Source organism: Thunnus maccoyii, chromosome 4 (assembly GCF_910596095.1).
Source record: "Thunnus maccoyii chromosome 4, fThuMac1.1, whole genome shotgun sequence".
Taxonomy (NCBI): domain Eukaryota; kingdom Metazoa; phylum Chordata; class Actinopteri; order Scombriformes; family Scombridae; genus Thunnus; species Thunnus maccoyii.
In genome coordinates this window covers 15,087,834-15,100,851 of record NC_056536.1, presented here as the reverse complement: position 1 = coordinate 15,100,851, position 13,018 = coordinate 15,087,834, and the positions used below count along the sequence as shown (strand labels likewise).

The following is a 13,018-nucleotide window of genomic DNA, read 5'->3' as shown; positions in this document are numbered from 1 at the left end:
CCCAGTGGTTGAACACAAGCCTACAGACCTGAGACACGCTGCCCGACCAAAAACACCACAGGCAGATAAAACACAACATGCTGCTCTGCATCCCCCGCTGGAGGCTGTAGATTATTTTAAAGTTAGATGAGACGCTTTTCGTCTGCAGAGGGAGCTCTGTGTGCTACAATGAAGGTTATTTTAGTACCATTATGGTACAGTGCCAGCAATGCTTTTTAGGGTTGTTTAGTAACTAAATAGCAGGCAGGATGGGTGTGTGCTGGAATTTCCTGTCACCTTTTGTATCAGTACAAGCCAAAGGAAGCACAGGATGTTACTTTGCCTGCTTGAGGTTGGCAGAATATCGTCATGTATATTTTGGGAAAATATAAAAACAGGTCTTCAGATTTGTCAAAGCAATTTTTTTTTAGCTACTGAAATGCTTTTTCTGGATTTGACGTAAAACTCCTCTAACATCTTCACATCTAAACATAGATTTGTATCTTTAAGTATGGTTTCAGTGTGAAGAGGATGTGGGTACTCTACTGTCTGTCACTGCCATCTCCCCCTTCTTCTTCTACCATGTCGTGATTTCCTCTCTGCACACCATGACCAATCTTATTACTAGCTGATATTTCATAACCCGACAGCAGTGTTTTTTCCCCTCTTCGGTTTTGGATAGCTGACTGATTATCCTCGGGCCCTTTGGGTTTGTACACAGCAGGCTCAGAAAGGTCAGCTTTTAACAACAAGTCAAGTATAATGACTCCATATTCAGTGAAAGTGGCTTTGTTTTGCTGTTGGACACTCTGAAGGTTCGACTTGCGTCAGTGTTCTCAAGGAATGACATTTAGCAAAAATTATGTTCCGTGTAGCGAGCCTGCGCTCTGTTTGTCATCGTGATACCATCTTTGTGCATATGTCCGCATTATCTTAACCAGTTTAACAACTTCCAACAATCAGCTCTCAAGCAGGAAGTGCGCACACACAACAATGGCCTATTGAATCATTTTTTCTCATTCTCCTCCTCCTTTTATTTGTCTCCTCTCCAGCCTCACAATAGTGCACTGTTAGGCTCTGAGGGAAGGAGAGGGGAAACTTGGGGCGGGTGAAAAGCGCCAGCTCTCTGGAACACACTCAGAGAGAGAAGCCTGTTGTTTCTGCACAGCGGATGGCCATTTGGTAGCGCTCCACCATCCCTCTCCTCTCTCTCCCTCTCCCTCTCCCTCTCCCTCTCCCTCTCTCGCTCGCTCTCTGGCTCTTTCAGCCCCTCCTCTGCCGCTGTGTTGCCTAGCAACGGAGGGCTGGAGCAATCGGAGCAGGGGCAGAGCGATTCAGGGAGCAGATTGGCGGATGATTTATTAGCTGGGCTGGAGAGCAGTGAGCCTAGGCAGCTGAAATAGAGCCTTAAACTGGAGCCGACATGCCGAGAGGGAGGAGGGAGCCAGCGAGAGAAAGAAAACGGAAGGGAGGAGGGAGGGAGGGAGCACGCACATAGCTCTCTTTGGAGCCGGATGGACAGACTGTGTAAATAGTACAGTTGGGGGAACATAATTAAGGTGACATAATTAGGGCAGACACACAGGCTGCATGGGCAGGTCTAATTGATTTTTCGTCATAGCAGGTTCACAGTCTCAGGTAATGAAACAGCTCTCTCACCTCACCACTGCTAAACAGACATTAAATAATCATGGAAATGTATCCAAACTCATCCTTTTAGACTAACTCTACTTCAAGATTATTCAAATATTTGTGCAACTTCAGGCATTTCTGCTCGTTTTCCTCCCCACCACGCATTTTTGAAGCTCATATTTCAGTCGAATATTTACCCGGTTTTGTCATCGCCTGTCAAACAAGCCGTGTAATGTTGATCATCTGAATCTCTGCAGTGGCGTTCCACTGGTTTTATGTAGCTCTGTGAAAGTTTGACTGACAGTCCAAATGGTAATCCACTCTTAACCCCTGGAGTGGCTGGTGATGGGTGTCACATGTGGGGGAGCACTTGTGTTGGAGACGGCTCCATCTACTGGCTAATCAAGCGCTACACCTTCACACTGATTAATGCAAATGAACTGCTGTCTCCTGCCGCTCTTACAACAGGCCTTTTTGTTCAGCTGTCAGCACAACACAACTTTTTTTTTCTGGCCTTTAATCGGGCCTCTTATGTTTGATTATTTAGTCTGGTTTAACTTATACTTTTACATTTTGTTCCTCACAATTATACAGTTAAACTCTAAAACTTGAGACTTTTGAGTTTGTTTGCGTAATGGAGTTAAACACAGTCATTCGTCCCTGTTGTTGAGATAGGTCTCGCTTTCTGGCCTGTAATTTTTTCTCCTAAAAGACAGTTGTGTTTTGCAGCTGGCTGTGTTACTTTGTAAATTTGGCCTTTGTTCCCCACCAAAGCTGGGTATGTAAACAATCTGTGGTTACGTAACGCACTGTACATGGCATGGAAAATGAACTCCTGACACACAGGAGAGACTCCATGTCTGGTTTTCCTTCTCACTTGTCTCCCTTCCACCATGTCCAAGACCTTTCTCCACACAAATTGTATCAGCCTGCCTCCCTTCTCAGCTGGCAGCTAGTTGAGTTTGTGCCTCTTGTGTGCGTGTTCACCCACAAGCTCTGAATGCAGAGATTGCTGTAGTCTCCTCTGAAGGAAACAGGCAGCTTTGGTTTAGTTCTCAATAACAAGCGGTGGCCTGGGTTTTCCTGTGTGGGGGTAGTGACATGAAGCCTGCACGTAGCGGATCGAGGCTGAAATGAGAGCAAACATGAAGCGCAGGACTCCACTCCGGGTTTTCCAGCCTGCTGCGAACCAGAGGCTCCCTTGCAGAAAGATCACATGTAAAGCCTTCCCCTTTGTAGTGGAAGAGCAGAGAGTGACAAGCTATTTCTTGCTTGTAAAAAAAAAGAAGAAAAAAAAAGCGATGTACCGTTGGAGACACTGTGGATTTGCCCCCTAATTTTTCCTTTACCTGTGGCTGGACTTAGAGATTTGTGCCGTGCTCCCTGAGGACTTTTCCCTGCTTTTTGCTGGAGTTACTTGGTGGAAACGGTTGGCTGAGATCACTGAGGAACGGGGCTCGCCTCTGGAACAAGAAAGTAAATCTGTTGGTTGTCTGCTTCGCTGGTTATGAATGTTTTCAGCCTCAGCTTTTTATGGCTCGCAGTCTGTGGCTCTTAAAGGAGAAGAAATATATGTAGGTTGTTGAGCTTTTTTTAGTATTTATTCGTTTCTGTGCTCATTGAGGTGAGATGTTTCCATGTCATGATTAAATCCGATGAAGTAGCAATTTCTGTCACTGTGCTGTCGATCTCGTTTCACTCTTGTCAGGGTGTATTTGTCGATTTTACGTTTTGACACGTTGTATGCTTTTGTAAATGCCAAATTGTGCAGACAAAAAAGGAAACTGTCAGCGGTGCACAGTGAGACATTTTCTTGGTTTTCAACTCTCAAGTTTAGGTTTTGACTTTGAACTTTTCCACTTGTGTGATTAATAAGACGTTCATCTGTGGCTTTGTGGTGTTTGTTTTTTTTTATTATTTTAGATTTGTTGTTTGTCTGACTGTGTTTTCCCTCCACATGAAAAGACCAGCTTAATCTCAGCGTCTCTCCGTACCTTACTTGTCATTTCCTCTCTCGTTTTTTGCCCTGACATGGCTGTGTTTGCTCCGGAGTTTTGGGTTCTAGATACACATCAAACCTCACCAACCACAGACTAGTGAAATGAAAACAATGTTTTTTGTCATGGTGCTAGCCAGTTACTTTATGCGGTCGCAGTTTAGCTGACTTCTGAGATATTAACTGGTCTTTTTTTTTCTCTCTCTCTCTCTTCCTCTGTGAAAAATTGCAGAAGCGCTTCATTAAAGGGTTGAGACAGTTTGGCAAAAACTTCTTCAGGATCCGGAAAGAGCTGCTGCCCAACAAAGAAACGGTAAGATGGTTTATTTTTCTCTATACTGTTGAACTTTTTTTCTGTGTGTGTGCGTGTGTGCGTGTCATTTGTTTTGCAGTACCGAAACGTATATAAAATCATGAGCATGTGGTTTGCTTGTAACTAACGGAAAGCTCGAGCAGTACGGTTTCAGTGTGATATTTTGAGCATGGCTGGTTTTTAACCAGAGGCCTTATTGATAAGAAGTAAGTGCTGCCGGCCAACAACTGTGCTGCAGTATTATCAGATCTCCCTTCAGGCTTGCTGAAAAAACACTTGTTATACCTGAGAAGAGAAAAGACTAAATGCACTTTACAGGCAGCCACATAAACCTTCAAAGTGACACACTGAACATGAATTAGCACCCACTGTTAGCAAGTAGTAAACAAGTTGTGCAGATGTGATGTGAGCCACTGTGGTTATAGCATATCTCAGGTCTGAGAGGCAGGCATGCTGATATCTGCTGATGTTTGTGTTTTATAGCAGCACTTGAGATGTTTTTTTTTTGTTACACCAACTTTCAGAGTAGTTAACTCCAAAGTGCAGCATAACAGCTTCTACAAGGATTAAAAAGCACAATAACATATCAAAACAGTTGTGTTTTTAAAGGAAAACAAAATAGTTTTGAAGTATGTGATAGAGGCATATTTAAGTTGAATCCTACAGTTATAAAGCACAGCTGAGATCACAATAACTTGTACTTAATTTAAAGGCCCCATCAATAATTTTTGATCATATAAATTAGAGATATATTCACAAATAAAGAGTCGGAGTTAAAGATGTAAAATCATCTTTTTTATGTTTCTTTCTCAACTGATCATAGCTGAAAATAAAAGCATTTTTTTACTCCAATGTTGACAAACGTTAGTGATGCAAACAAACCATTAACAGCATCAAAAATATAAATTTAACTTTGATTTAGTTGCTTTAAGTTTCAGACTTTCTATTGAAAGATGAAACTTGTGCTTTGAATATGACAGACACCCTTTTTGTTTACATCTGGAACACAGATTATTTAGCTTTTAAGTATTTTGAGGACTAGTTCAGCGTTTTGTCGTTCTTGCATTATGATTGTTATTTCTTGACGGTTTAATGGTTTTCCAGTCACTGACAAAGATTGATTGATGGAGACAAAGTGAGTCAACATCTGTCGAGCTTTAAGGAACTCTTGTTATTGTGTTATTTATGTGCGCTGGCAGAAGGTGTGGGTGATTGTGTGCACGCTTCGATGTGTTAATCATCACTGAATAACTGTGTGACCTGTTTTACGGTACAAATGGGTCAAATCCAGACCTAGCAATGATTAACAACGGTTAACTTATGAAATGTCATCATTATATTGAAAACAAAACGGCCAACACGCAGACTTTTCACTGTTCCTCTTTTACATTTTTACTACAGTCTCTTCCTCAACTGAATCTAAGAGTTTGAGGAATAGTAGATTTTTTTTTTCGTGGCTGTAACTGGCAATAAATGGAACATGTTGTACATTTACATGTTGCTTCAAAGTCCTCCACACCTTTGACTTGGCTGTTAAATTATTCTTAGATATGCATTTTGATTCATAAAGCAGTGCAGACCTTGCTGTTTCTGCGAGGCTGCTCCTGCTGACACAGACATCAAAGGGAAATCAAAGGTGTTTGTCATACTTCTCGCTGCTTCATTTCCTTGTCTGCCGTGAGCCGAAGATGTGTCAGCCCTGCGTCTGTAACACACCTACATATCATGTAATGTTTTTACTCAACAACTCTTGAGTGTCACCTCCTTTGTGCTACATTTTTCAGTCCTCAAAACCAATTTGAACCTCTTGAATAAGAGATTAAAGTGTATGAATACAGTTTCCTCACAGAGGTTTCTTCAATTATTTTTACTGGTTTTTGAAATATATGACTGGTCCAGTTGATTGGCTATAAAGGAGGTATTAATGCAGTTCAACCTGGAGGGGGAGTCTACTTGGCAGGAGAGGTAATAGACCTCCTCCAGGATCTAGGCCTGCCGCCACCACAGAGCAGAGAAAGATTAATTTTCCCCCTGCAAATGGAAAATAAACTGCCCTTTAAACATATGAAAAGAGGAGAAAATGAATGGGAGCTCGAGGGGAGGGTTAACAGCGACTGGAGGAGAAGGGTAAGAAGGTGGGGCGTTAGCTCAATATAGACACTGAAAAGCCTGGGTTGTCGCATGGGGAAAAAAAACTCTTTGCTTATGATTGAACTTGCTTTTGTGCTGTAAGACTGAGCGAGTGCCAGTCAATACCCCGAGGAAGGCTCTATTTATTTTCTACCTGCTCATTCCCAAATCCTATCTCTGGAACATGAGCACAACAATATCTGGAGATATATTTTAGGTCTGGGAAACGACTGATTTTCCCACCATATCAAAATCGCATTACATATATTTCTGTTATTCCACTTGCATGCCTTGCCATCAAAAAAGAAACATGTGGCACAACTACGGGTGTTCCCTGCAACATGTCCTGCCCTGAGCTCTGGTCGGACCACTGTTGCTGAGCCATACTGCAGAGCATAAAGCCCTTGGGCTGATATCCAGGGCTCTAGAGGTCCAGTACAGTGTGTCTGCCTCTCACTGTTCCTCCCGCTAGCCCCTATTAGCAGCGCTGCCCCTGAAGCGCCAGCACGGCTCGAACAGCCAGTGCCAAGGGTAAGCACCCAGCGCTGTGTAAACACACCAGGCCTGACTAGCACTCAGGAATGCTTTATATAAAGTCACATAAAGGCCCAGAGGGGGAAGTGGGTGTGTCGTCTGACCGTCTGCAACTGGCTTTGCTGCCACCATTTCCTTCACTCCAGAGAGGACGTCATGGAACATGAGCTCGCTGCTTCCAATGTTTAAACAACTAAATATGCTGAAATGGCAGATCACAGATAACTCCACGCCTAATATTTTCTCTGGAGGGGTTTTCATAAAAATCTGGTTTTAGAGGATATCAACAGACAGTATTTGCTGAACAGATTTGGATCAGCTACAGCTCTGTTTGCTGTACAGCTGAACTGAGAAATTGACAGTTGAAAATTAGATCAAATTAGGACGTTTAAGCTTCGACTTATTTCCATACAGAACTGTGTCCAAACAGTTAACCTAAGATACTAATGTGCAAATAAGAACATATCAACACATCTGGTGTTTTAGGGAGAAGGCTCGTTCCTTTCACTGTGCTGTAGCACAAAGTAAAATATGCATCATTAACTCATGTCTGAAACTGTACGCAGTACAATTCCTGTCTCTGTGTTTTATGAGAGCGATTATAAATTGCATGAAAATACAAGAAATGTATTTATTTAACGCTCAGACATAAGTAATTTATATACTTTATATTCACATATCTGCCTATTATATATTTATAGATCATAAAAATGTTTCACAATACGACTCAGCAGCCATAATCTAATAAAATCAATGAAGCAATGTTCAACAATTTACAAGCATTGAACAAAAACCTTGTGTGTGTGTGTGTGTGTGTGTGTGTGTGTGTGTGTGTGTGTGTGTGTGTGTGTGTGTGTGTGTGTGTGTGTGTGTGTGTGTGTGTGTGTGTGTGTGTTCATCAGTTTTTCCCTCCTTAAGGCTCCATTTCTGCTTCCTGTTGTTTATTTTCTGGTGACTGCTCTGCTTTGCTCCACTTTTAAATATTTAAGTACATATATTGGCACAGAACTAACATTATCAGTGACATAGCTGACTAATTGGATTTTAGTGTTACTTTGGAACAAATCGTGGAGAAAATGTAGATATAAAAAATTTAAAAGCAAGTTTATTTATATTTTAGTAACACAGTCAGCACAGCAAAACATGAGCTACAAGGCGTGTAAACTTACTGGACAGCAAAAACAAGAGTAAAATGTTAAACTGATTCGTTGAGGCGTTTTTATGCTGCTGTGTCCTCCTCTATTTTGGCATGAAGGTGAAAAAGACAGAAAGGTGCAGTGGCACTCTGTTAGAAAAGCTAACACAGGTGAAGCTACAAGTCAAACAAGTGTCCTCAGATGGCAAATAGCTGTGCGATAATTTGAAAAATATAATTTAATACTGAAGTCAGTGAGTTTGTTGATATTACAGACTCAGTTATACTTCTGTCTTGCCTGAACAGCCTCTAATATTTTTGTGTCCATTGTTGTCATGTGATCGTGGCAGGTGACATTTACAGTGCAGAGCATGTCATAATTTTCAGAACATGAGGGCATAGGTGACCTGAGCGGTACGTCTTGTTTTTGCCGGCACTCAGATCAACCAGGAGGTGATATTCTGAGCCGTTCTCACAGCATCCTCGTTCTCTCGGAGAAAAGAGAGCACTCTGCCCCCCCAGGCCCTGTCATTTACAACAGGAGAACAGTGTTCTCAACACAACCTCACAGCAGATGTTTGCCCCGGTACAATCTGTACAAACGTCAAATTGAATTCATTGCCATGTCCTTAGCTCAGCAGCCAGAACCTTGGGGATGAGTGATTATAAATACTTTGGTTGAAACACTAATTAAACCAGCTACAAACTACGGAGGCCTGGTCCAGTTGGCAGCAGCTGTCAGTGTGTGACAGAACAGCTACCGTGTTTGGTAAATGATATAACTTGTTTAGGCAGTGGAATCGCTGTCGGGTGATGGAAGCTCAACCAGTATGTATTGATGTTCTTTTAGCAGACCACAGGCAATTTAGCGGGGCTGAGTGTAGGCAAAATCTTTCTTTCAGCCTAATAGATGGAGCACAGAGAGCCAGAGCTCCCTGTGTAATTGAGTTCTTTGGTAGGCTTCATGTTGTGGTTTTTGGGGGGGACTAGCTTATCAGCAGAACACGCAGGATCGACCCTCCAGCAAAAAGGCACTGTTGCCATCCTATCTGCTTTCACTGGCAAAAGCGCTTACAGCAGGAAAAACACAAGTGCTGATTCTTCAGCATGTGCATCCCTGACCTGTGAAAGCAGAGCTTATTCAGTCATTCTCCGGCAGAAAGGCTCTGCGCAGCAGGGAACGGCTGTCTATTTAACCGCCTTTCACATGCACCCTGCTCCACCAGCCAAGGTCCTTTGACTATTCAGACGCTGTCGTCTGCCGATGGGCTTCGAGGCATCAATGCTGTAGGTCTATTTTGGAATCAACTACATGCAGTACATGTGGCTGATACCTTGAATATTTGACCTCTGGATTTTATTTAACAAAAACTTCACAAGGTTGAATTGTGTAGCTTCACCAATACAAGATTAATTAAAAAGATAAATTCATTTTTATGTCAAACTACCACTTTTCAGAAGTAAGGAGAAAAAGCTTTAGACCTTAAAACAATTTTATAAAACTCAGTCTTAAGAGAACACCGCCATAATATTTAAAATTTTAAAATTTATTTTAACTTGGATCCACTTGGCAGGTTGTCGATTGCAGGCATATTTTCATATATTATTGTAGTAATGTTAATTTATTAGGAATTATTTTATTAATCCAAAATCAGCTCCTAGCAGCAAACTTAACTTATCTACATGTTAGTTGCCAAATGCCTTGGGAACTGAAATATTATAACATAGTAACCTCAGAACATATTAAATGGCCCTGTAGGCACCACAGATACACATCTGACCTGCTTTTAACCACATAAGCTTTTACAAAAGTTACTCCATACAGTTAAGAGTCAGCGTGAGTATGATAGGATACACTGTACAACCTGTCACAGGCAATGAAGAATATGAAGTCCAGGGGTCAAGCACATACATAATTAAACCCTGGTTTGATTTAGCTCAGAGAAATATGTCCCCCTTCACCTCACCTAAATGAATCAGGAAGCAATCCTCCCTCCTCCGGCTGCAGATTGTGGTAGAAACAGGAGGAGCACAGGTTCAGGCTGCACTAATGGATGTTTACACAGCTCACTATCAGCCACCAGAACCCAGAAATCACTCGCTCTCTGCGCTCTCAGCTGTGGCTAAACTGCCTTAAGTTTTTAGCAAAGATTTTTATTTACCAAGAGATTTTTTTTTTTTTTTTTTTTTTTTTTTTTTTTTTTTAGGAAGGGCTGTGGTTGGATTCAACACTGATTGTCCATTGTTATCCTCTGCTGGCTCTTTATTCCTCCCTCTCAGCTCTCCTCCACACTTGGCCCTCCCCCTCCTCAGCTCTCCCCTGTTCTCTCCTCCTTCCCCTGCTCTTGCCAGTAACGGCCTTAACCGTTTGGCTTCATGTCAAAGCAGGGGCCTTTTGTGGCTCTGTCACAAATCTGCCAGGAAAAACAGAAACCATCTGTTCAGGCCTGGGCCTGAGAGGGGATGAGGGTGTAAATACATGAGTTTAGCCCTCGCCCTCAGCCCTGCCCGCGCACACAGGACCACCGAGCCCAGTGGAGGATCCTGTACTCCCACTCAGCCTCAACCTGCACTCTCAGACAGCAGTTATACTGTAGTGTACTGTGGCTTCATGGTAAACCTCATTGAATCTAATACTTACAAACAGGAACATGAGATGGAATTAAACTATTTAACACCATGACCAAATCAGAAATTATGTTGTGGAAATTAAATACTTTATTTTCTAGTATTCAGAGATTGACCGCACACTTTTATCACTTGTTGTCTTATACTTCAAAACAAAGTTTTAGGAAATGTGTTAACTGTACTTGACCTCAAAGAACACCAAGATAACATTGCAAATAAAATGTTGTTTGAATGAATTGATATAAATACCCCAAATGCTTAACTTAATACAAATTATTTTACTTAGTCATGTCAATTACAGTATATTTACTGTCAAAAATGCATCACCACAGAAGTGTAATTTCACTTCTTAGCCATGGTTCAATGTAAAGGAAACGTTGTTGTACATAATCTTGAGCCCCACATCCATTTCACACATATATTTGTATGTAGAAGACCATTTTAAGTGGCAATAACTGAAATGGAAGTCCCTAGTGTCGTGATAGGAGGGTAAGCCCTTTCCTTGTCGGATAATCCACCGGCCAGAAAGCTCCTGCAGATGGAAGCATTCTAAAAGGCCTCATAATACCGAGCTTATGTTGTCACTATCTCATGTTCTGCGGAGCGGCAGCACACTCTGTACCGCTCTGCAGTGATTTAGTGGACTGGGGAAAATTATGGTGCGGAGGCCAGGGCCAATCTAGAATTCTATTTCAAGTATTTCCATTTTTTTAAGTACCCATATCCCAGCGAACTGTCTTAGATGCAGGTTTTTTGCAAATTATTTCCGTAATGCTGGCGTCTTCATTTTATGAAGAAATGGCAACTTTACTCAGAAGCCTCAATGAGTGCACGCAAATTTTTCTGGCTAAACATCCAGTCGTGGAGAAGAAACAGAAGGTAATGGAAGTTGAAGTGATGCCGTGGGTATATGGCAGCATGACAAAGTGACTTTGATAGAGAAAAGTACACAGTCAGTGCGAGAGATCGGACGTATGCGGCTTCAGAGGAACCAAATTTGACGTGCAGGCGGGTCAGGAAAGGTAATCTGTCAGTCTCCCTTTGATGCTAATTCAGAGCACGAAGCGCCTCTCAACCACAGGAATGCCATGTTCATCTACGACTTCACTGCTCTCACAGACATCATATATAACTCTTCTCCTCTTTGAAAGTCTTACAGACATCTATCTTTCCTTTGTCAACATGACTATTCAAAATTGGTGCTTGTAAAGGCATAATCTTTACCAAACATTACAAAAAGGATTTTATGTTTTGCAGTATTTATTTTTCATGGAGGCTCATAGCACTTTTTTTTCTTGTAGTCTTTATCAGAAATAACTTTTCAACTTAATAAATTCACTCTAAATTTGCTCTTCTTTTGTTGCAGCTGCACCAGCTCATCAGTGCACCTGTTAATTCCCATTCAAAAGCCCAAGTTAATGTTTTCATTAGCCCCTGCCTAATGCAATGGTACTTGACACAGTGTAAGTGATGGAGAGGCAGGGTGACCTTTCCCTGTGTCTGCCAAGCTGTTGTTGAAGCCGTGTAGTTGTCAGCCTGCAGCGAGGAGGCAGAGAGGCACTGCTGAGAACAGTCATTAAGCACAGAGCAAAGCCAGCGCTCGGCACCACTCGACACTTTTGATCTGCACATTTCAATTAGATTTCACATCAGGACGCCTGCCTTCCCTCAGTCAGCACCTGCGCCCTCGCCTTCCCAACTGGCTGGCCAGACTGAAGAGGGAGGCGCACAGGAAAAGACTAGAAAGTTCAGTTACCTGAAGTAGACATACAAACACATGGCAACATGCCAGAGCTTTTAACTGATATGATGATATAAAAATCATTGGCTGCTCTGTTCTTGTCATGAGCAGAGACAGAAAAAAGGTTTTCAGGGTTATTTAAAGGATTGTAAATGGTCCATAAGTAAAAGTGAAATCTTTCCTTCTTTGCCCAACTGTTTTTTGTATTTTAAAGAGTCTTACTGATTTGTCCTTGCTGAGCTCCAGCACGTGGTATCCATTCCACTACTCCAGATGTGCTCATCTGCAAAACTATTGAGGTCTGAAAAAGTTAGCCCAAGCTCTGGAGCTTGGGACAGTTTTACGCTGCAGCAATGGCTTTGCCATAACACAGCACAGCACCTTAATTTACCCTGAAATGTGAGAAGGTTTCATTGAGCTCAGACACTCTCAGTAAGTGTTCCCAGCACTGCTTTGCCTGATAAGATGGAGTCCTACAGGCATTGGTAGACATGAATTTCCCCTAAGAGCCACATGAAGGGAGATCTTATTAAACTAGCCTAAGCCCACTGAGTCGAGCGTTTTCTGCCAATCAAAGCAGCGATTGAGAAAGTTATTTTATGCCAAATACTCTCACAACTTCTCGAAGCGATAAGGAGCAACCGCTGCCCTATCCCTGACCTGCGTTTTCTCACAGCAAACAACAAGAAATCAACTAGCCTCAAGTAGTCTTGCATTTCATAAGATAAGAAATAAGAAATTAAAGCTGCAGTTACCTTTATGTTTTGATTAATACCAGTCTATTATACTTTGAAATGGCCAGCTTTGCTAAGATGTTATTTTTCTCTTGAGGCTGAAATAGAGTTGAGTGAGAAGCTTTTTATAGCCGTTTAAAAATGTCCGCTATTTTCATCAAATCACTTCCTGCCATTGTTTGTTTTGGTACGTTTT

General features: G+C 41.9%; 1 protein-coding gene across 8 annotated transcripts in view; it reads left to right on the top strand.

Annotated features, from left to right (window-relative positions):
- Positions 1-13,018, top strand: part of rerea (arginine-glutamic acid dipeptide (RE) repeats a) — a 132,089-nt gene that overhangs the window by 108,870 nt on the left and 10,201 nt on the right. For all 8 annotated transcript variants that reach the window (XM_042410272.1, XM_042410271.1, XM_042410269.1 and 5 more), the window contains one exon: positions 3,840-3,920. In XM_042410272.1, the coding sequence (XP_042266206.1) occupies positions 3,840-3,920 (81 nt within the window). The remainder of the gene's footprint in view (positions 1-3,839; positions 3,921-13,018) is intronic.